The following is a 25,435-nucleotide window of genomic DNA, read 5'->3' as shown; positions in this document are numbered from 1 at the left end:
AACTCTAAGATTTTGCACAAAAGAGTTTTATTTAAATATAAAACCATACATAAGTATGACGATTTACTTACATATACTAAGTCTCGGTTCAGTTGAGACTACAACCAACCTTTTTGAAAATATTGGATTTTCTGGTAACAAACTTGTAACAAACTCAAAGGAACTACATTCATTCTTCACTCATAAGTTGCTTATGAACTCACCAACTTTATGCTGATACTCTCTTTTCAAAACAACTTGTATTATCAGGTAATCAGTAATTCAGGTAACCACAAGATTTCTGAAGTCAAGACGCTAAGGCGTAGATTCTTTTGCTATATTTTGAACATCATATGTAATTTATTTGGAAACATGTATTTTGGAAACAATGTAACCTTTTAAATTATATTTATGATGGTTGTGTTTGTTGGATTAATGTTTAAGTCCATAACTATAATTGGTAAGACTTGACCCGACCCGGCATGGTCCATTTGGGTTGCATGACATCATGCATTTGGATAGACTATAATGAGAGAAATAACACTTAAGGTTGGTTAATATATTATAAGTTCTAATATATTAATAAGATATTTAATTAGTATTGATCAAGATTTAATCTAGGATTAATTAAGTGATCAAAAGAAGACTAATTAAATATATGGGTTGATTGTGTAAATCATCCATACTTATATAGTGGGCTAATGCTCCATGGATTGTCAAGTTGGGCTAAAACCCATAAGATGCTCCATGGTGTATTTGAACCCATGGATCCAAGGAAATGGAATGCCATGGCAATCAGGGTTTACCCTAATTGTAACAACTATATAAGATCATATTCCTTGGGAAAAATCGGCGACTATGAGTGAGTGATAGGGCTAGCCGATTTTCATGAAGTGTAGAATTCTCTCAAGTCTTTCCAAGTGCATATGATGTTGTGTGAACCATTTGAGGTGTCACACTTGGGGCACTAGGCACTCAAGCTTCATGAAGACTTTCTACATCAAAGAGGTATGTATTATATCTTGTTATATTCATTGTTTTGTATGCTAGATTAGGATAATACCTTGGAAAGTTCATATTTGCATGTATAATAGAGAAAACATAGATCCAAGGTATTTAGGGTTGCATGTACACTTAGGAGTGTTAGAATGCTCAAAACCCAACAGTGTTTGCTTTCTTGACTATGGTTATGATACTGAGCATGACGTCCTCCCCCCTCCCCCCCCCCCCCCCCCCCGAACGTTTCCGCCATTCAGGTTTGGGGGTGTGACATATGAGGATTGTGCTAGGCGTATGAGGGGTTAATGAAACCCTAATTTTAGGGTGTTGCACCCTATATAAGCTCCTTAAGTCCTTAGGTTTGGCCTCTTTATCAGCCTTCATTGCCCTAAATCCCTAATCTCGAACCCTAATAGCCTATTTGAGTGTTATTGAGCCTTGATATTGATTTTTGGTGGTTTATGCTCCTTGAAGTGAAAGAAAAAGAAGTGGAAGACTCATTCATTGGAAAGAAGCTTAGAGATCCAGATGTAGCTCCATCATTTGGTGAATTTTGAGGTATAAAGTCCCAACCTTGATCCTTGTATGTTTAGATCTCTTCATGTAAAGGTTTTTATGCTTTTGGTCTCTTTTGGGTTAGTTTGATGAGTTAAGTCGTTTGTGGGGGCTTATTATTTTAGATATGGGCATATTATGAGTTTCTTAAGCTTAAAGGTGCAAACTTTATGGAGTTTATGGTCTCACGCATGCATTAAGTCATCTATTATGTCCTTTTGAGATTTAAGAGCTTCATTAAGCCATACATGCACGTAAAGCTAGCAACTTTACGTGATAAACCATCTCAAGGAAGTCAGATCTAAGACTTAGATTGATGTGTTAACGTATTAAGAGATGTAAATGGAAAATGGCCAAATGGGGGAGTACGTTGGGCATACAAGCAGGTACGCTTAGCGTACAATCCCTAAAGTGAGTACATTACACGTAAGTTCTGAGTAAGCCCCGCGTACTCAGCCAGTTGGGTTTCGAATGTTTTGGGCTTCGGTGTGGGTCATATTTGGACTTAGATGCTTAGGGCCTTGTTGGTCCATCAAGTTTTTGGGCTGATGCCTGTTTTGGGTTCTCTTGGAAAAGGCCCATGAAAGGGATTTGGGACCAATTTAGAAAATTGGGCCATGATTGGGACTTGGATGATTATTTTGGTATTTAGGCCTTTTGGATTGTAGGTTTGGGCCTTAGTCTTTGACCAAACTAGGTAAGGGGTAAAATGAGCTTTTTAACCTAATTTTGGACTGATGGTTATAGATTGGAATCCAATTATTAATTGGATGTTATTTGGTATTGATAGCTCGGGGATTTGTCGGACCATCAGCCAGAGACTTATCAGTGTGATTCAGCAGTTCTGTAAGTTTCCTCAATGTGTTTAGCAGGTCGAAGGCACCAATGCCAGCCCATGATTATGTTATGTTTGGGTTCTAGCTTTTTGCATGACTCTTGCATGTGTTATGTACTTGTATGCTTAACGGGCGGGGCCCGATAATCATTTTGTATGTTATGTATCTTTTATGATTATTACATGTGTATATGTTTATATGATATATTTGTTCATATGTATGTCGGACGGGGCCCGATCTGTATACCGAGCGGGGCCAGATGGCGAGCGGGCCCATTGTAACGCTATGTTCATAAAGGACACATAGCGTCCAGCTGAGAATGCGTTTTTCTTCAAATGCAACAAGGGACCCATTTTTCCAACATTTCACATAATAAGGGTATAAAAAGGATACTTGGAAAACAAGGTTTTACAACTCTTCTCCACTTAAATTAGATTTCGTCCTCAAAATTACTCCTTATTACCTTCCAGATATGCCAGACAACTTGGATGATTCTCCTACAACCCTGATACAGACTGAGAAGTCAAATCACACATACAACGACCTTCCAAAACTATAAGCGAACCCATCCTAATCAGGGCCCCCATACCCTGACGCCGAATGGATCCTTGCCTCACTAACTTTAACCACCAAAGAACATCTATCACTACTCTACCCGAAATCTGAAAACCCCAAAACCTTGTCTGACTTCTCGACATACAAAACCATTATGAATTACTGCCAATGTGACTCCACTTCGCAACCTAAACCGAACGAAAACCCTTCCGACCATGAATTATCCTGTTGATTCTAGTGGGAAACCAAACCCATGTCCATTTATTGTTGTCGAAAACCTTTCACTTGGAAACAAAGGCGACTTGACAAAGACATTTGTCACAACTAACCCGCAAGACCCAATTTCCAGTGACAACCGCTCAATTGAGAAACTCTCAAAACTACAATCACAAACAACTCCATAAATATATTTCCCTGAACTGGGAACTCCTCAGTTTAAACTTCAGAAACTATACCTTGAAACTGATGATCATTCGTTCTTCATACCTACCCCTAGTTCCCTAACTAGGAACACCACCAATTCATGCCAAAAAATACTTAAAACCTCCCGATCGTATATTTCCACAAATCTCAAATCCGGAAGTTGCTCCTAAAAACCTTAAACATACACTTGGCTTCTTGACAAGTTATCACCAACCCATTGCTCCCATGAGCATAATGAGGGTTCATCCAAGAATTTCACGTTGCATCTGAATATCTTATTAGCTCGGGTGCACGTTCACCTGACAAATCACTTGAGACATTTACAACGAACCTCGTGACTCGAGGTTTTAGAACCAATACCCAACATTGATAACAAACCCTTAATAAACCATCCTCAAGAAAAATAGGGTCCCCAATTGCAAACATTCATCAAGGGACTTCCGATGCATGACTAATACACCCACCAAAACACACTTCTACCAACCTTAAGATCTAAACCAGCTGGTCACTAAGTCTCCCGACTCCCAACAATGCACTAATACCCAAGCATACCAATAGGAATAACGCTCCACGAACTAAGAGTCTCATTCAAACGACTACCGGGTCCCGCCCATAAGAATCATACAACCATTGTCCATGATACATCGTGACACCTTCTGACCACTAAAACGATGTGCTCACGATACAATGCCGATCATGCCGTTATTCCATCACTGTCCTGGAAGCTCACGACCAGCACCACAGGGGGCTAAAGATACCCTTAACATTAATCCACCGACTTGTAGGGACCCAATCAACACCTCTATCAATGTTAACCGGACACGAATATGGGTCATACCCTTCTATCACGCACAATTCCTTTCACAATATAGGCAACTACCAATGCAATTTTTGGAGAAAAATGGTCGCACGCAACTAGAGAATGAGATAGGCGGTTGCATTCTTGTTTCAATTTAAGGGCAACAAACCAATTAAGAACCATGCTAATCTATATTATTTAACCTACATATATCCCCAAGGGAAAACACATAACCAACCTTAGATCTACTGCACTCCTTCTTCCTCACAACCCTTACCCATCGGGTGTGGTACCAATAGATCTAACCGAAATGAAGAACCTCAACTGCTAATAGAAACATCCACACGAATGGCTGAAGACTAAGGTGCTGCTTGTTTTTTTTTCTTCAGAAAAACCACTTCTTGTTGCGCCGCACATCACACGCACAACACTTGGCCTTTTACAACTATTTGTTTTTTGGAATACTTCTAACTTAAAAACTGTTGCGCGTGTGCTGCGTGAACCGTCATCTTCAAACCACTTTTCACTTACTTTAAGTTATATTATTCAACTTATATTTGTTTTAATTTTTTTCAACATCTTTATTATTTTAATAATATTTGAAGAATATGTAAACTATTATATAATTTTAAATAATTTCAAAACCATTTGGTAAATTTCATATAAATACTTTTCCTGTTATGCTGTCTATAACCAAATATTAATAAATTATAATGCTAATCATTAAAGTTACCAAGTTTATTGAAGTTTACCAAAAAAATAATCATCGTCTTCAAAATTTTAACAAAACGTTAACATGTTTTTAGCTAAATTAACAATTTTATTTATTGTTATTTAGCAAATATTATGTTTAATTCTTTTATAGAAACATCTTTGGAAATCATATCATCAAAATGATCTTTATATTTGATTTGCATATGATTAAGCTAAATACATTTTTTACTTAGATTTATTTTTGACTGTTGTATAGTTAATTTCAGTTTAATGCAACAGTTTGCAGACGTTAAAAAACAAACAGACTTCTTATTACAGACTGTAGTCGTTTGGTCCACCTATTCTATTACAGAGGGTTGCAAATGTGCTCTGCAGACTTCAACTGTTTTCGCTTTTAAAAAAACAAACAACACCTAAGATCCCATACCTTGATTGAAACCAAACAAATCTTACCAATACGCAAATAGCTCGACAAAATTTCCAAAGCCATCAGAAATGTTGTCAAACTCTGGTCGGATTAACCCAAAATACCAATCCTTCCGTCGCGACATGCCAAAATTGAATTCTATGCAGATCCAAAGCCACGCCTGAAAAATTAAAGAACCATGCCTCAACATCCAAACTTCCAATAATCAAGGACATCTGCCAAACCTGAGCCCACTATGAACAATGCTTCCATAACCAACAACTGAGGATACCCAAACCAAGAAATCAAGATGTACAATGTACACATTTTAACGATAGATTGACACATCTATTGAACTTCAACTGATAAAGCTCGAAACTTTCGAAGAATCCTAACTATTGACGATGAACTAAACGACCAACGATCGAAAATGCATTAACAACTAATCTAATGATCTAATTCACCGCTGAAAAAAACCCATGCGAAACTAATCATACCAAACTATGAAGTTGATTTACCGATCAACAACTGCCCAACCTAGACTATAGATATCGATCTATACAACGAGCTGCTAAATCCCCCAACAACCAATTCTCAACTTGACCTAACCAAACGCCTCTCAATCTGTACATCGGCATTCCCAAAAGGAACCATTGGCTACAACGATCTCCCTGACCAACAACTTCTTGTAGCGAAGACAACTCATGCATTCTTGAGCACATACTTCTGATGGCAACTTACTTTGCACCCCCGACTTGACCAAATCTTGAACCAAAGTCTCGCATACCCAGACCATAGATTCTTATGACCCATTATTCTGAAACCAAATCTCCGAACAGACTGATGATCTTTCAAGAAAAATACCAGTTCTCCACTACTAGGGTTCGAACTACCACCAACTGACATTGCAAACCGACTAAAACTCAAATCGGCTCAACCAGATACATAGCATTCCTGGTCCATGGAATGTATAATACAACGCAAGACGATATCCCAGATAAAGACCAAGCAAACTCAAAAAGATTTTGAATATCATATAGAGACCTTGGAAACCTCCCAATCATAACCGCCTCTAGCATCAAGAATCCCATGCAGACGCACAGACAATAATTTTGGTAGTCCATTCATAACACCGACTTCCTATCTAGAAACAAATGTACTACCACACTCTCCGCCTGCAAATCCCCATCCATCAATTCATCACGAGGATCATTGATAAATATAAGAGGCAACGTTCTCATAGTTGAGATACATCAGAGACAACAAAAGTTGTCGTTCTCAATTCACATTCCTTGATCACTTGGAACAATCAACTAGCATCAGATCTAACCAAATTCAAAAGAAGCAGACCCTTGATCCCATCTCAAGGCAACCATACGACAAGAATCCTCTTATGCATTCCATTACTGCCATACTTGCCGCTAACAAACCGCAACCAACTAGCCCCATGTTGGGTCTATATCCTAACTCTGAAAAACTTATGTCTAATCTTCCTTTCCTCCGAATACGGAAAGCTGAACGACATAACACCCATCGAAGATAGTGACATATTAATCCGTCTGGCAATCACCCAACTTCTGGCTGCAACCCTTGAGCCGATCATCACAGTCGCTTCCTTCTTGAGTCCTACGAATCAATTGGAACTACCTCAAACAAGGCCCTTGGGTCTTCGAAATCAACTAACTCACTTATGTCTACACCATTCAATCCCAATCTATCAATGCCACTAAGGCCCGAACAATCACCAGACCCATCCACGGCCTGAACAACCACAACCGACAAATCGAATAAGACGGAAACACTTGTAATGAACCATGGTGCCAAACCATACAATTTACCCTCAATCAGCTCCTTAGAATCCCCAAAATTTTCCTCGATTCGAGTACAGATCCTATATTTTCAGTAGTACAGGCCCAATACTACCTTCCACACCTACCCGTACGTTCCTCAAGGATCGTTCCGGATCCTCTAAGTAACTACTCATGTCCTACTACCGTCCGGTCCAATCATTTATACCCTCTCTCAAACGAATATACAACACTAAATAGTGCACCCATTCCTCTAAGACACTTTCTAGGCTTGTTTAGGATTCCCACCTCACCCTGCTATTAGCTGCTAAAAACCCCCTACTAATATCAGTTAACTATTTCATGAATATAATTACACGCAACAAAACTTAAATAATATTTCGAATAAAAAACCTAACCCTACAACAATTGAACTCAGTTACTCAGACAATAATTGCGCAATAGGAGCAAATAAATCACTCTAAAATTCTTAAATAAGCAATTTTGATATGTATAATCATTAATTAATTATTAAAAATCTATATTTTGTTTGTGATTTGAGCTTACACCGCCACCGGTGAGGAAAGAAGAAAAGGGTAAATTAATTTAAAAAATAAAAACGTCACTATTCTCCCCTATTTCCCTCCATATATTCATGCTCTGCATCACCATCATCTATCTGTGGGGGTTTCATTGGGTGATAAGACGATGTGTTTGGTAAGCTAAATTCTAGCTGCCTATCCTTGTAATCACTTTATCAATTTCCCCCTTTCTATTCCATAACATCTGGGTTTCCTTCTTCAAATCTCTCCTTAAATTAGGGTTTTTCCAATAGTTCCTGATTTCTCTCAAAAATTCACTGCAAGGTATTTCTTCATGTTCTTTCTATTAATTATCTTGTATGTTGTTCATAAGTTGATTGCACTTACTGATTTTAGTGGAAATCGGTTGTGATCTTCATAATAGGTACATGTGGTCTGGTCTCCTGTGAATTATTGATTTTAGTCGATGATTTGAAGAACTCAAAACACCGTCCAATACCAAATTAGACGTTTTTTCTTTGTTAATATAGAACGGAGAAAGCTCGTTTAATTTGGGAAAGATAGATAGTTTATAACCGTTCAAGTTATATGATCCATGGATCAAATCCTAATTCCCCAAAACATTTTTTTTTTGTTAGGAAATCTATTATTTAATGGGTGGTGAATGATGAAGGCTATGAAGTGTTTCTCCTTCTCCAATGGTGAACCGAAGTGCACAAAGTCAGGTACGGGTCAATCCTCCATATCGTTGTGGAATGGTGAAGAAGGGAGAAAATCAGGGTCCGAGTTTACGTCAATGGATATATCTGATATTAGCAGAGAGTCATCCACAAGGGTTTCATTCACAAGTTTGACTCAAAACCCAAGTGGGAAGAGTCACAATAATCTCCGGGAATTTGAAGTTGGTGAGCTGAAAACAGCCACAAAGAACTTTAGCCGGGCCCTCATGATTGGTGAAGGTGGGTTTGGTGGTGTGTATCGGGGTGTATTACGAAATCCTAACGATTCTGGTCACAAGATTGATGTAGCTATCAAACAACTTAGCAGAAGGGGATTGCAGGTTCAGTTTCTTCATCTTTCATCTTCTTCTATTATCATCAACACATGAACATCTTTTTGAGTAGTTGAAGCTTGCGTAGCTTTTAGTAGTCAAATATTGTTGTACTGCGTTTGGACAATTCAGTAATCCCTTGTAACAAACGCAAACGCAAACGTAACTCAAGATGGAAACATGATATTGATTGAGGGTTTAACCCATTTTGATTAATTTTTCAGGGTCACAAGGAATGGGTGACGGAGGTGAATGTTCTTGGGTTCGTTGACCATCCAAACTTGGTCAAACTTGTGGGGTATTGTGCTGAAGACGATGAAAGAGGGATCCAACGTCTTCTTGTGTACGAATATATGCCTAATCGGAGCGTTCTAGATCATTTGTGTAACAGGTTTCAGAAGCCTCTTCCATGGTCAACTAGACTCAAAATCGCGCAAGATGCTGCTCGAGGCTTAGTTTATCTCCATGAAGGAATGGAATATCAGGTAGCCCACCCCAGTTTCATTAATTTTGTGGATCATATTAATACCATGTTACTGATTCATTCATGCTGGTAGATAATCTTCCGAGATTTCAAATCTTCAAATATTCTCTTGGATGAGAATTGGAACGCAAAGCTATCGGATTTCGGGCTGGCCCGGCTCGGCCCATCGGACGGGATAAGCCATGTTTCAACAGCAGTATGTTTAAAATCCTCATATCGTTCACCTTTTTCTACTCGGGTCGGGTCGGGTTAACACAACTCAAGTACCTGTTCTAACCCTAATTTTGAATTTTGTGATAATTTATTCGACACAGGTAGTCGGAACGGTTGGATACGCAGCTCCAGAATACGTTCAAACAGGACGCCTAACATACAAAAGTGACGTATGGAGCTACGGGATCTTTCTATACGAGCTCATCACCGGCCGCCGGCCGATGGACCGGAACAAACCGAAAAACGAGCAAAAGCTGTTGGAATGGGTGAGGCCGTATCTGTCTCGTGACCTGAGCAAATTCGAGCGGATTCTAGACCCTCGGCTTGCCGGAAATTACTCGGTGAAGTCGGCACAGAAGCTAGCCGGCGTCGCCAACAAATGCTTGCATCGGCAACCAAGGATGCGACCTAAAATGAGCCAAGTGTTGGAGGTTTTGAACAAGATCGTGGAAGATGCGAGCGTTGAGAGTTTGGAAGTGGAGGAGGAGTCGCCGTTGTCGACGCCGATTAATGGTGTTTTTGAGAGATCGATAAGGGATGGATTGAAGAGAAGACTTTTGGATCCGATTGTTGGAGCTGGTGAAAATAATAAATGGTTGGTTTGTTTGAAAGGGAGTCCTAAAGTCGTGAGCACTAATTAGTTAGTTACGTTAAATTACATATGAAATTTGTATAGCAAAAAAAACTATCCAAAGTCATATTTTGATATGAACGATTTTAGTTTTAAGAATCATTTGAATGATAAATGCTGATCAAGTTTCATATATCTTAGTAGACTTGTTTCTATCACCCAAAAAATATGCCAACAGGGGAAACTAATGGTGCAACATTGTCAACCATAAGATTTGGACGCTATTGAATTTAATCCGTTAAAATATTTTTTTATTTCATTTTCATTTTAATATAACTTGTGTGTTGTGTCGACGTGAAGGCGTATTACAATTTACAAAGCCACAAGTCAACTTCATTTGAGATGCTATATTACCAAGTCTATGCCGTCCGTCTATATATAACTCTTATTATCAAAATCGATTGAACCTATTTTCAAAGATTTTATTATAATTTACTTAAAGTTTTACACTATTTTTCATACAACATAATAAATTGAGTAAATTACACGAATGATCCCTATGGTGTAGGGTAATTTACGTGTTTAGTCCCTAACTTATTTTTTTTAACTCGTAAGGTCACTACTGTTTGTTTTTGTTACACGTTTGGTCCCTGTCTTACCTAAAATGACTATTTTTCCCTTGATTTTTTAATTTTATTTAAATAAACACTCCCCCAACCCCACCCCTCTAACCTTACCTTGCCTACCCCACCATTTTTCTCTATTTAAATAATAATTTTTTTAGGTAAAACAGGGACCAAGAGCGTAACAAAAACAACTAGTAAGGACCTTTCGAGTTAAAAAAAATAAGTTAGGGACCAAGAGCGTAACAAAAACAAACAGCAAGGACCTTCCGAGTTAAAAAAAAATAAGTTAGGGACCAAGAGCGTAACAAAAACAAACAGCAAGGACCTTCCGAGTTAAAAAAATAAGTTAGGGACCAAGCACACAAATTACCCCAAACCATAGGGACCATTCTTGTAATTTACTCTAATAAATTTAAAAAGCACACAAAGTTAGGAATGTCAATTTATGACACGACATAATAAAAATAAACAACATGCAACGATATTAGGACACTTCGAATTCGTGTTTAGTGTAAAGAACACGATGTCGTGTTGTGTCATGTTTGTGTTTAAAACTCGACACAAGATTGACACGATTTAACATTTGTTTGTCGTGTTAAGTATTAATTAAATAAACTAATTGTTATTTTACTTATCTTTGTCGTTTACTGTCGTGTTTGTTATTTTTTAATTGGTTCGTTTTCGTGTTGGTTAAAAAAACATGACATCGTGTTGTGTCGTGGATGCGTTAAATAAAACCATGACGTGTTGTGTCAGACAACTTTCTTAATAATGTCGTTTTAACCCAACAAAGTTTTCATCTTTGTTTAAAAAGGTCACCCAATTATTATTTTTGCACTTTAAGGAATGAAGTAGATTTTCGTTGATTTAAAACGTCATTATTGAAGAACCGAAACTTTTGGAATATTTATATTGTAGAATGTTATTTTGATGCCAAGGATATTTTGGTACTTTTGAAGAAATTTAGACTTGTGAAATGTTTTGGATGTGTTTTATGCATTTATCTTGTGTTTTGAAGCTATATGAATGTGATATTTTGATTAAGAATGGAACAATATTGATAAATGCAAGTTTGGAAAGGAATAACATTGAAAAAGGAATGGAAAAGTTGTTTCCAGCCTCACCACGACGCGGTGAGATGCTTACCGCGAGGCGGTGATTTGGTGTTTACTCCGTCGTAAGTCGTAGGCAACATACTTTGGTTCCGCGATGTGGTGTATGGGTGCTACGACATGGTGATCAAAGTATGTTGCTATGAAGAATAGTCACCATGGCGTGGCAAAAGGTTAACTGCAAGTTCATTTAAGACAACGTGACCTGGTGAAGGCCTCGACATGACGCGGTTTCAAGCATGATTAAATTCCGAGTTGGAGCTTATTTGTTCAAAAAGCGTACACCCAAACCCTAGAGAGAGGAGGTTCGATGATCTTGAGTTCTAAAAGGCATCAAATGCCGATTTAACTTGCTTTGGACTAGGTAAGTGCATCTCAAACTCCTCATGTAGTTACTTTCTCCATTTTTCTAGTTTATGGAGCTTTAATGGTGATTTTCGAGTTTGAGCTTGATGTGTGAAATTTGCCTTGATTAACTTGTTGTTTAGGTATGATTAAGTGTTTTGAAGCTTAATCCATGAATTGTATGAAATTATAATGGTTAAATTCCATAATTTGATTCTAGGCTTTGAAACCCTAGAAATGAGAATGATGAAGAAATGTCCATATGTTATAATCTAGCTAGGTTAAGTGTTCATTAGCTTGATTGGAGTGTTTTGGCAAGTATTTGGACAAGAGATAGTCAAGCTAGGTTTTTTGTCTAAAATACGAGGGTTTTTTTTTTTTTTTTTTTTTTTTTTTTTTTTTTTTATATTTTATATTTTTATTTTTATTTTAAGGCTTAAATCGCTAGTAATGACTTAATGGATTAAGACACGTGTAAGAGGCTTAATGTATGTGAATGTGATAGGCTGTGGCAAGGAAGGAATTAGAGCCTCTCAACGAAAGCGTTAGAGAAGTTGGAAGTAGGTTGCTATTCCACAACAAAAGGTGAGTTATGCTTCTCTTTTGGAGTATGGTTATGTGATATAGAGCATGTACAAGCATGCAAATGTATGGATGTAATTATTGATTACATCACTCTTAGATTGTGTTATGATAAATAACTTGTGTTATGTTTTATGATGTGTATGCACATGCATGCAAAGAGTTAGATTAAGGAATCCATATGAAAGATTGTGCTATGATAAATAATGTGTTATGTTTTATGATGTGTATGCACATGCATGCAAGAGTTAGATTAAGGGATCCCTAGAAAATATTGTACTTAGAGTCTTACACGGAAACAAAGATAATGATAACCGACTATTTGTCACATAATACATGTGTAGATGTTTGTTTACTTATGTGACAAGCTAGACATGTGTTATATTATTCTGTTGTATGTATATTATGTATAACTCACCAAACTTATAGTCTGACGTATATTGATTCTATGTGTTTACAGGTTCAAGTAGCAAGATATAGATGTTGAGGACTTGAAGCATCAAGGACATCATATTAGACTTTTGTTTCATGTTTATATTTGGTTGCCTTAGTTATGACTAAGATATGAATTGGTAACACCCATTGATGTTTTTCTGGAAATGCTTTTTAAAGATTTTTGAAACCCTGTTTTTTGATATCATGCATGTAAACTCTTATATTTTTCCCAGAAATTAAATGTTAAATGTTTATGTAAATTACAGGTTGTTATATAAATAGTTTGATGGCTTATTAAAGTAATATCATCTAATATACACATGACCTTTACAACGCCTCACCCCACATAAACCCAACAAAAAAAAAAAATGAAAAGTGAGCACTATCAGAAAGATAAGATTCTGGTGCATGCTTGATCAGATGAGTTTTGTTTATTTAGATTGTTCATGTTTTAGAGATCCAAATCATCTAGAGGCACAAAACGACTCATAATAGAAATGTATACGGTAGATTTACAACATTACTGTTATGATAGAGAATCAAAATATAAGACAGTTGACGGAACGCATCAATTTATACCCATGCAAATCGTGTTCATAACTTAAGCCATGCACAAACAATTTCCCTATTTGAAGCCATGCATGCAATCTCATAACCTAATTTCTCTCTCCCATCATCAGAACCCAAAATAAAAACCATACCTTAATTAAAAAAAAAGCCCACACGATCAAGCATACATCATAATATTGTCTCTCCTATAACACCCACAATTTATTTCATGCAAAAAAAAAAAAAAACCCCTACAATAGCTCCCCTAACCCCGTACAATACCACCGACCAATTATTATTAAAATCAAGCCACTATTAAACCTCATCGGGTCCTTCAGGATAATCAGACTAGTAAGGTTGACAAGAAGCGGTGCGTGATTAAAACCTCCACTACCACACCCCACGTAAAGTCGTAAATCCTATGTTCCATCTTTTATCAAAAAATATTATTTGCATATACACATGACCTTTAACATCTCAAAACAGAAATATAGTTACGTACCAAACATCCAACAAACGGTTTTTGGTGTTGGATATAACCATTTAACGATACCATGCTGGGAAAAATGTTCTTTTTGAACCTTTTTTTGGTCATTCACTAAAATTAGAAAAGTGGTAGGTTTTTTTGTGGGTTGATTTCATGAAAGACCCATAAGTTTGACGACTTTCAAGTTTAAACCATAACTTTTTGAATAAAAAAAAACCCTACAACTTTCCCCAACTTTATATTTATATAAGTTAAGCTGCAAATCAGATAATCGAGCAAAATGTTGTAGGGTTTAATTAACCTATATTTTCATATCAGGCTATTTGAATATGTTTAATATCCATCATCACTTTTACTAATGAAGTATTTGAGATATTAAATTGTTACCTAAACATCTAAAATTCTTAACCATATGCCAAGTAAACACTGCATCTATTGCCACATATTGCATTTTCACATAATACATAATACAACTTTTTCATACATTCAATGCATTTATATTAACTTTTAATTGAAGTCTAATTTTTAATATAAATAACTTTAAATCTAAGGTATTGATTTCGATCCACTCTTTCATGAATAAAATAAGTGGCTAATAGTATCCCAATTCAAAAAAACTCAAAAGATAAAAGTGGTATTGACATGAAACACTTTGAGTTTTCCTATGTTCTGCAGAATCTAGTATACTAGTACTAAATGCTAACTCAATAAGGTAGAAAAAGCCCATACATAAGTAAAAAGAATGGGAAACAACTGAAAATAATTGAAATATGTACTATGTATCGTGATCCTAGAACTCGTATGTTAAAACTTTCTATACAATGAAAAAGAAAAATAGTTCACCTGTTACACCCAAATGTCATTCAACCCCCAAGCATCCACCATTTCTTCTTCTTACTCTGTTCCATGCTCGGTAGCTCTGTTTAACATTTTAAATACTTGAGAATGTCTCATTTCCCACAAATTGTATATATATATATATATATATTTTCTTTACTAATTTCTAAATGTGGATTATGTAATTTACCTCCTTCTGGATAAATTGAATTGTAATGCACCTCAGCCCAAAAGCTCAAGAAGATAACTGCACATAATCCATACCACACACCATTTAGCAAAAAGACTCAAGTATGAAAAAATATTCCACACACTTACTTCGATTTGATTTTTGAGCACATGGTAAAATCTCAATATAACAAGTATCCTTAAACGAAGTTAACACAAATATCTTCACTCCAAACTGCAATTACAAATGACCCATGTTAAGTCACATGTCAAGGGACTACACACACACAAAAATAAATAAATAAATAAATACCGCATCTGCTGCAGCCTGCAATGTGACATGATCACCCCATTCACCAGCCCTGTAACAGTAGTTTTGCTTCAACATTAGAAACAAAAAAGGGTTTAAAAAGTTAAAATACAAAATTGAGTTTATAATGTACGTGCTGATTTTCTTCAAGTAATCATCATAAGCCATGGGAACATAAGCTGCATATAATTCTGGATAAAACTTGAGCTGATGAACAACTTGTTCTCTCACAAGCTTGTGGTGCTCACTTGATCGGTAGATTTGATCAGATAAGGCGCGAAACTAAACAAGAAATGAGTTTAGGGTTTTATAAATAATCAAAGAAAAAAGTGACATTAAATAGTATCAAAAAAACATGAGCTACAACTCTACAAAGTACAAACCTGGCAGTTACCATCCCCTGAAACTTTTAGTTCAACTAAATCATAGAGCTCCAATCTAGAAATAGAACACATATCATCATCATAATCATATATCAATAACTAAAAACTTAATTAAATTTAAGAGTATAAGAGAAATGACCTGTTCATTAGCCTTTGATGATCTGATGTTGCTTCATCAGCAGAGGGTACTTCTCCATTTACTTTAGGGACATGCTGCATACACCATGTTAAAAACAAACATCCCACCAACTTTAAGACTTGAAAAGAATTATGCAATTGACATTTGTGACCTAAAAGTAAACTTACACGAATAGGAACCATTTGATTTATTCTCTTTCCTACTTCACCATCAAGAGTTGACTCATCTGCCATCTCAGGGGAACATGATTGATCTTCATCATCACCTGATCTTTCTTCGGTGCTGAACAAAGAATTGCTTGTTCCCATTTCATTTGCATAGTCTTGATCTTGTCTGCTCTCAGTAGTAAAATTATCATGTCTTTGTGAAGGGGAAACCCAATCTTGAGCAAGCACGGATTCTTTTTGTTGATTGTTACCAGACAATCCATGATTTTCCTCCAGTGCAAGTCGTGATAGTTCTTCTTGTAAAGCTTGAGCAATCATCTCATCATTCTCAACATAATTTGATATCTCATCATTCTCAACATTGACATAATTTGGCACACAGTAACCTTCGCTCACATACTCAACACTAGATATATCCTTGTCATAATGAGTAAAAACTGCTGGTGATCCACCATTAGTTACAGAACAAACTTCCATCAGGTGATGAAGACCCCATCTAACAACATCAGGATCTTGTTCCTGGAAAGTCATCTTCATGTAAAGATTTGAACAAATTGTTGGCGTTCTGAAACCAACAAAAATCAAGCCTTCCTATTTGCTAATCTGCTTCTTCCGGTGACTGTTAACTGCTTCTCCAGCTAGACCAAAGGGTAGATGAGTCAAGCGACAGAGATAAATAGGTGGGTGGTATTATCACATATCATTTCATAGTCGATAACAATCTCTCTTAAAAAAGGTAGACGTATAATATCATTGAAGCCATTCTCTTATGTATCATAATCATTTTCAGAAGGAAGAGTGTCCATTCATCGGTTTCACATACCTGTTCTAACCAATCACGTAAAGTGAATGAAGGAAAAGCATGGCGGCATGAAGGGAAAGCTGAAACGTTTAAAAAGGGTAAACTGTTGCTGTGAAATTATTCTCTCCTTCTTTTACTTTAAAGTTGATCTGAATCCAGGTAATTTGTAGAAAAACACCAAACCCTAGCCCTAGTCGGAACCTTCCTACAAAATCCAAACAAACAAATTCAATACAAGAACACAGGAAGCGGAGCAAGTACACCTAACCTAACATTCAGCCCTACACATTCGAGTTTCAAACTGATTGCCGCGTGTAGCAATACAAATACAGATTAAGACTCAATTAGCCTTATGAATTATGATGAATAATTAAAAAGCGGAAGAAAATACCTTCAAACTATAATCGATGAAACATGAACAGAGGAAATCCGGATAGTGGTGTGAAGGCGCAACCGTTGAATATGAAATTATAAATAAATGCGGCGGAACACCGTCAATCAAATCGGCGGCATTCCCGAATATCAGTTACGCGGGTGGGGCCGACCATTTGAGCAAACGAGGAAAGGATGCTTAAACGGAACTGTTACCGGTGAGTGATTACGTGGCGGTAACGTTCACGGCAATTGGCTTTGGGTTGTTGAGATGTGACGGTAACGCCGTAACTAATACCTTAATGGTGTGGTGCTTTTGGTTTATGGTAACCGGCCCAAGTCAAAACTTATCCCACTTCTCAAATTTATTTGATTGGGCTCCTTTGCCTTGTACAAATACACAAACCACAAATTATAAACTTCAATAGTTTTCTTACGTTGATTCGGAAAACTTAAATTTGTAAGTTTTACCAATTTGTTATAATGTTATTAAAAAAAATATCTATCCATTTAATATATTTTAAAATTAGGATTTTCTAACATATCTCCTAAGGGCACATATAAAAATCATTAATTAATAATAAATAGTACCATAATTAAATATGAAATACATCCTTCCTAATAAATGAAAATAATTTTGTCACATGTCATTTTTCATTAACTTGGACACATGTTATTTTCTTGATATTTTTGAATAAATGTTTTTTTTTCATTTGTCATTTTCTCATTTTTTTTTACCTTTTTTTTAGTTAACACATCATATTTACACATCAATTAATAACTGCCTTAATTGAGAATAACCAATAAATTACAATATTGCAACTCATATAATATTTAAAATGTTTCCTTTTAAGTTCAAATTTTTAAATTTAAATTTCAAATTTAAATAATTTTTTTTAAACCTTCGTATTTAATTTTTTATTTTATCAAACTCGTATAACATACGAGTCTCACAACTAGTTAATTATAAAGAATATTACCATAATTAAATGTAAAATGTATTAATAAGAGAAATTAAATATCCTCCTAAATTTTATTCATACCAATCCTCCTATCCATTTAAACAATTACATGTGTCATATTAGTATCCTAAAATATCATTAAATCTCATTAAATGAACATTAAATGGTATACATGTCACCATTTTATTGGGTAGGAGGATATGTAGAAACAAAAAGTAAGAGAATATTTAATTTCTTATATGTGCCATTAGGGCACATATTAGAAAAGGGTTTGTGATATCTCCACTGTAGGTTTTTATACTTCCACCAAAAAATTTGATTATTGACAATTATACCATTGATTGTATTTTCATAAATATTCTGAACGGTTTCCTACTTCTTCCTCCCACGATGCTACTTGTTCGATGGTCGTCGAAGTGTGTTTCTCCATGCCACTGGTATGATAAATGATAGTGATCTCTCTTTCTCTCTCTCTCTCTCTCACTCTCTCTCTCACACACACACACAACAAAACAAGATAACAAGGGCGAATTGAACAAGCTTGGTCCGGAAATTGCCATGTGAGAATTTTGTAAGCTTTTGTCATACCTGCAATGCAATTAGCATCTAGAAGAAGACGCTGATGTTATCCCCAATTTTCGATTTCTAAAGTATTAATTTATTTAAGACCCAAAAAAACCTGAAAAAAAGCACCCAAAATTATATTCGTGTACTAAAAAGCATACAAAAAACCTCATATAAGGTTTTCTTCTTCTTGTGGCCACATCATGTGGTTTCTGTAAATTGGGCAAGTGTTGTTACCCCGAATTGCGAATTGCTAATTTTTCCAGAAATCTTCAATCATAGTTTACAATTCAACTGTGAAATTAATTGCTAGAACAGGGAAAATGATGAAGTTCACAAGAGGCATTTGTAGAGAGAAACTGATTAGACAACTCGTTACATTGTTATCATTTGAAACAAATTTTCAAAAGCAAAGTATTCATTTGATTGCCCATTCACTTACCTGTGGGAGCACAAAATGACAGAAGGAGGAAGATCTGTTGGTCTTGCATTTTTTTTAGAAACAAAGAAACTTTCTCTCTTAATTATCTATAAATTGAAATTAGGGGTATAATGGTCATTACAATATTTTTTCAGTGGAAGTATAAAAATCATCCGTGGAAATATCATTACCCATTAGAAAATTCCTTTAAAATTTTACAGAATTAGTATTTTTTTCCATTTTTCTTTAATTTTTAGTTTTTTCTTAATGATTTTTTTATTTTAAATATCCGATTTTTCTTGCCTTTTCTTTTATTTCACATTTTTACTGTTTTTTTAATATTTTTTTAAATAACAGTTTTTATTCACCTTTTTTTACCGTTTTATTTTTAATAACAATATTTTTTAAATATCTGTTTTTCTTATACAAACCTTTGAACATCAAATTTTAGCCATCATAAATTAAAACTACCATTACGCATAGGGGTGTTATTTGGTTTGGTTTTATTTTAAATCTAACCATAACCAAACCAAATAAAGTCCGGTTTAATCGGTTTTGGTATATTCGGTTACGTTTATTCAGTTTGGTTTACCGGTTAAACCAAATAAAATTTCAAACGAATAAATAAATATTAATCTACAAAAAAAACACATAAAACTTTTACCAAATGAAAACAATTACACTAATACATAACATATTATATTCCACTTTCTTAATTTAACATGGTTCGCCAAATTTAACCAAAAGAAATTCTTTCACAAAGGAGCAAAACAAAAGCAAGCCCAAAAAACATAAGGTGCAACTTTTCTTCATTTCATTACAAGGACCCAAAAAACTTCCAAGTCTGCATAGCAGTGAGCTTCATGACAAAAATCTGCAATTCTATGTCAAAAAATAACAAAATTAGTAGTTAAAAACAACTAAAAACATGTCAAAACAGCAAAAAAAAAAACTGCAATATTTGTGCTGTCAAAAACAGCAGCAAACACATGCTGTCAAAAAAAAAAACAGTATAAAAAACTGCAATATTTGTGGTGTCAAAATAAAATACATGCTGTCAAAAAATAAAATAAAAACTGCAATATTTGTTCTGTCATACATATGCAAAATAGTATAGTGGTGCTTTTTAAAATATATAAGAAGAAGAAAGATGGGCACCCCCCACAAGTCCACAACCATGATGAAACAAAACATAAATTTTCCAAAAAATACCACTTCTTTCAGAATCAAAATCCAACACATTTACATAAAAACCAGGTCCTATACATACATAAACCTCATACATGTTTTCCCTTTTCAACTTTTCTACTAATCCCCATCTTCCGTCATTTACACTTGTCTCTTTACAACCCCCCCATGACAATAAATCAAAACCCCATCTACAACCCTCCCTCTCTCTCTCTCTATGTCCCCTATATTTGGTATTTACCATACCATTCATCATATTCACATGCATAGAGATCATCCTTCTTTATAGAAACTGGAATGTTTCACTTTCAAGATCTTGAGCTCGATGATGCAATGTGCTTTTCTGCAAATATATAAGCAAAATGAAAAATTCTTTCATGAGAAAAATATAATAAAACAAACAAAGAAATCTTGAATTAGAAACATGTTTCTAAATTCTCACCTCCTGAAGTGACTAGCTTTTCCACACGAGAGACAATGTGTTTACCAAACGTGTATCGTTTTAGAGCCGCTAAGTGGACTTTTATACGCGAGAGGATGAGTTCGCGTGTCTGGTCATCACAAGTTTCTAGAACCTTCTGGACAACGTAATTTCCAAAAGGATCTTTCATCATTGCCTATAGTTTTGTTTTGCATTACAACAAACTCAGTTACCAAAAAGACAATTAATGTGTTTTTTATTTTTACAAAAAAAAAAAAAAAAAAAAAAGTTGCTGACCTGTAATGGCTCGTTTTCATCAGTGGAACCAAGCATTTCGTTTACAAGAAGTTGGCGTTCATCTGGGCTTCCATAAGTTAAGCATTTCTCAACAACATTTGAAGCAAACTTTTGCAGACTCATCTTCACTGTTTCTCCTGCAATCTTGTTGATGATAGCTGATCGCTCATGGGGTTTACCATGTTGTAGGACATGCTAATTATAATCAAACAATAATATTATATCAATTAATTCAATCTCAAATCACAAAATAAAAACATATATATTCAAAAGGTGAGTGAGTGAGTACCTGAATAACATAATTTCCATATTGGTCTTGTGCTAGAGTACAAACCGAGTTCATGATTTCATCCATTACAGCTTGTGTATTTCGATCATCACAGTGCTCCAATACCCTCTGGTCATTTCACATATAAGAAGAAGAAGAAAAAATAGATAATGAAAGTTATTATTATTATTTTTTTTAAATATATGTTTTACCTGAATGACTCGACATCCATAAGGATGTGATGAAAGAGAAACAACTTGTCCAAAGAAAGAAGAAACTATAAACTGAACACGATCTTGAGGTACACATTCAATACATTTCTGGATTACATGATTACCATTCTGATCACGAACACATTTCATGATTGAACCATCAAGCTCAGCCACCATTTCTGTCTGTTGATCAACTTCAACAACCTCCAATGCCTGAGTATAAATCCATATGGGATGACTGATCTTTAAGAAAGATTATGTGCTTTTTGACAAATAAAAAAAAATCTACCTTCTGAATAACTCTGCAACCATACATTTGAAGGCTAAGAGGCAAAACATGACCGATGAGTTGACCAGCTAACTCCCTTCTTTGACTTTTAGTCCCATGCTCAAAGAACTGAAAGTGTATGTACAAAATGTTTAAGTATACAACACTGTGAAAGAATTAGACATGAAAGGATGATGAATGTACTTTTTGTATGACATAATTCCCAAACACATCAGTCATCAAACTACGTGCATGAGGGACAATTTCGGGAAATATTATATTCTTTTCTTCAACTGTGGCCGATTCAAGCTTCTGCTGAATAAACCTGCTTCCATATTGATCGGTACTATAACATAAAAGAGGAAAAAAAAAGAACAGAGTCAATGATGCATAAATCATAATTTAATATGAATGAATAAGAGTAAGACTTGGTTTGCATACCTAAACTCAATCACATGATCAACAACATCAGAGAGTTCAAAAGACTTGTTTTTGTTGTTCTTGAGCTCATCCAACAATGAAGAAACATATCTTCTATCTAAGCTCATATCACCTTCCGGATTCCAAGATCCAGAAACTCCACCCATTGAATTTCTAAAAGCAGGAGCAAATTGTTGTGACAACTGTCTGGATCCAACTGATGAACGTGTAGAATTTTCAAGTAAGTTTCCTTGATATGGAATGCCATGATTATATGTGGGATTCCCATATAGATGATTTAAGCTTCCAGATCTTCCAAAAAGTGGTGAACTGTATTGTTGGTTATGTTGAGCAAGCAGTGCTTCAAGATACATTTTCTGAAGAGCCTGCATATCTTCATGGCCATGTGAAACAACAAAATTATTACATCCCAAAGGAAGATTAGCTGAGTGTGTGTTGACCATGCATTGACCATGTCGTGAACCCATGATTGGTGAATGAAAGTTAGATACAGGTGGGTAGTTACATCGCCTCAAAAATTGCCCCTTTCCAGCTGTGTTTAAAGCTGAAGCTGAAAATACAAATTAAAGAATGTAAACAGTAATTAAAGGATTAAGTTTATGGATTTATAAAGTCTAACAAATTACCTGAAGCAAGGTGATTAATCGGAGCAGAGTATCTAGCAGGAATCTGACTAGATAAATCCATAAAGTTATCGACTTGATTACATATTCTGGAACTTTCTAAATTTGCAAATTCATACATGTTCCTGTGAGAATTTAGGTCAGCAGAAGAAGCTGCCCTTCTGTGAAAGTTAACTGGTCCATCAATGGCTGACTTTCCAACACTCAAGTCAGGTAAGTTTGCATTGTCCCTATGAAAATCATATTTCGAATGCATTCCAAGATTGTCTTTCCTTGAGTTATCAGCAACCTGATGCTGAAAACTTAGCCTCTGATCATTTATAGGATCAAGGTAACTAGATTGTGAATGATTATTATCTCCATCAGGAAGGCGAGTTTTTGAGAGATTTAAGCCAGATAAAGAAGATGCCACATCTGCAACCTCATTTACTGTATTTCCTCCTACAACGCATCTTTTACTCAGAGGAGGCATGCCAGGAGTAGGGGCTTTTCTGACCAATTGAGTTTCAGGTGTTCTACTTCTTGACAAAGATGAACCAACAGCAGGTGCAAAAGATTGTGGAACAGATGAATTCATGTTCTTGAATCTTGATGGATCTTGTGAAGTTTCTTTTTCATTACATAAACTTGATGAATGAGAATTAGATACACCTCTCATGTTCATAACATCACTGATTGCATTCTGGCTTGCAGGGCGAGAAATTCGATTGGATGAGGATGCAGGCTGTTCTAGTCCTTCCTGTAGAAGAAGACAAGAAAGTCATTCCAATTAAAAATTTATAATGTTGACATGAACATTTGTAGGATATGAATAATGTATATTCACCTGAAGAATATCTGCAAAGCTTTTTCTTCTACCACCCATTCCAGGAGCTGTTAAACCAATCAACCCATCACCTCTTTCAATCCATTCAGCAGAGTTTTTGTGGGGAAGATCAAGCTGATTCTTCCTCATTTCCATGAATTCAGATTCTGCATCCTTGTGTATACCTTGAAAACCAGGCTGCATTGAAAACAATGAAGAACTACCACTACCACTGCCACTACCACTACTACTACTACCAATATGATCAGTATGATCACTACTCACATTCTTCTTCCACCAATCCCTAGTTCCTTCAGAAGACGAGCCTCCTACCTGAAACCTTTGAGCAACTCTCCAATCCTCTTTAGACAGCAATGGAGGAGGGAGTCTTGGATTGAAGTTTCCATGTGCATAATAATATGCTAAATACATTGGGTGAGATCGAAGTTCTTCTTCTGTCAACACTCCTCCATTCCAATTGGTACTATTATTAATATTACTATTTCTGTTATCAATTTGCACAAGATCAGAGTCCCTAAATAAGCTTCCAACTGCACTTAAAGATCCCTCGACAGTTGGTGGAGCGCTGCCACTCCTATTCATATTCAGATCTCTTTGTTGATCACCGACCACCACCCTACTATCCCTTTGACTAAGTATCAATTCAAGCTCACTCTCTAAACTATTATCTGAATTTCCTGTTAAAGCTTTCATCATACCCTCTTCCATGTTATTCATATCCAAAAACCCTAATTTTCCAATGCCAACCAAATCAAGACGATTTACTACTCTAACACATCACACATGGCGTACCTGTAAGCATTTATACAGATACAGAGTGATCCACCCTTCCCTAAAATGAATCAAAAGACAAAAGTTATACACGTATAGTCATATTCAAAGAGTAAATTCCATTCTCAGATAATCAATCAGGGGAGAATTAAAAACCAAATGTATAATACAAAAGAACACACTCATCGGCAATCACAAATTCCTACGAACATCCATGATTGCAAATAAATTTCGGAAAAATTACGGATATAAATGGGAGATGAAATGAAACTTACGGTTGTGTTTTTGTTAGGGTAGAACGTTGAATCAGGGTGCTGGATAAATCTCACGTGAATCAGATGTTCCTATGAATCTCACAAATCTAGGAAGGAGTTTGGAAACTCGTGAAGAATTAAAAAGTAAAAGTAAGAATAATGAATTAATGAAATGAAAAAGGCGAAGGAGGTGGAGATTTTTCGAAATTTCGTTAGAGATTCATTAATGTGAATTCCTATTCAAGAAAATTGGCGTTGGGGGATCATTTGACTTATAGGTTTACGTGCATGGGAGACCTGGGCATACTCTCCTGTCTTCCATTAATGGCATTTTATTAATTTTTTTTATAGGTTTAAACAAATAATTTGTTTTTATTTAGAGAATTTATATGAAGGTTTATTTATGGTAACTCGAAAAATAATGGCAACTTAGTAATGATATATAGTGATAATTAATTAATATCGGAAATAGTGTTCAACGGGTGATAAGAAATTATAAATTTGTCATAAAAATTTAAAACTATAAACCCATGAGAATTCCTTGGCTTAAGTATTTATGTTACATAAAAGATCTATTTAAATATTTATAAATAACCGTTTAATATTTTTTTGTATATGACCTATGGATAAATAGTAAAAATTAAACATATTATAAAAACATACCACAAAACTCAGGACCAGCTGCAAATAT

At 35.4% G+C, this 25,435-nt stretch overlaps 3 protein-coding genes across 3 annotated transcripts; 1 reads left to right on the top strand and 2 right to left on the bottom strand.

Moving 5' to 3' along the window:
* The first annotated feature begins 7,751 nt into the window (after positions 1–7,751).
* LOC145088320 (serine/threonine-protein kinase PCRK1-like) lies at positions 7,752–10,109 on the top strand. Its single transcript, XM_079026583.1, has 6 exons — positions 7,752–7,770; positions 7,875–7,919; positions 8,234–8,655; positions 8,871–9,131; positions 9,204–9,326; positions 9,445–10,109. Exons 3-6 carry the CDS (start codon positions 8,260–8,262, stop codon positions 9,982–9,984), a joined length of 1,320 nt encoding a protein of 439 aa, XP_078882709.1. The 5' UTR covers positions 7,752–7,770; positions 7,875–7,919; positions 8,234–8,259; the 3' UTR covers positions 9,985–10,109.
* Positions 10,110–14,604: 4,495 nt separating this feature from the next.
* LOC145088321 (OVARIAN TUMOR DOMAIN-containing deubiquitinating enzyme 9-like) lies at positions 14,605–17,454 on the bottom strand. The gene is made up of 10 exons (XM_079026584.1): positions 17,248–17,454; positions 16,878–17,061; positions 16,055–16,692; positions 15,888–15,961; positions 15,749–15,803; positions 15,499–15,647; positions 15,369–15,417; positions 15,206–15,290; positions 15,078–15,134; positions 14,605–14,969 (listed from the first exon to the last, which is right to left on the bottom strand). The coding sequence occupies exons 3-10, from the start codon at positions 16,589–16,591 to the stop codon at positions 14,914–14,916; spliced, it is 1,062 nt and encodes a 353-aa protein (XP_078882710.1). The 5' UTR covers positions 16,592–16,692; positions 16,878–17,061; positions 17,248–17,454; the 3' UTR covers positions 14,605–14,913.
* A 2,918-nt stretch (positions 17,455–20,372) lies between these two features.
* PUM4 (pumilio 4) lies at positions 20,373–24,618 on the bottom strand. Its single transcript, XM_079026582.1, has 10 exons — positions 23,720–24,618; positions 22,897–23,632; positions 22,271–22,820; positions 22,034–22,175; positions 21,851–21,958; positions 21,562–21,774; positions 21,371–21,478; positions 21,082–21,276; positions 20,806–20,980; positions 20,373–20,706 (listed from the first exon to the last, which is right to left on the bottom strand). The coding sequence occupies exons 1-10, from the start codon at positions 24,434–24,436 to the stop codon at positions 20,672–20,674; spliced, it is 2,979 nt and encodes a 992-aa protein (XP_078882708.1). The 5' UTR covers positions 24,437–24,618; the 3' UTR covers positions 20,373–20,671.
* Between the last annotated feature and the right edge of the window lie 817 nt (positions 24,619–25,435).

The sequence above is a fragment of the Lactuca serriola genome, chromosome 2 (genome assembly GCF_051521515.1).
Source record: "Lactuca serriola cultivar US96UC23 chromosome 2, Lser_US96UC23_V15, whole genome shotgun sequence".
In the NCBI taxonomy this organism is placed as follows: Eukaryota; Viridiplantae; Streptophyta; class Magnoliopsida; order Asterales; family Asteraceae; genus Lactuca; species Lactuca serriola.
This window is presented reverse-complemented; position numbering and strand designations above follow the sequence as displayed.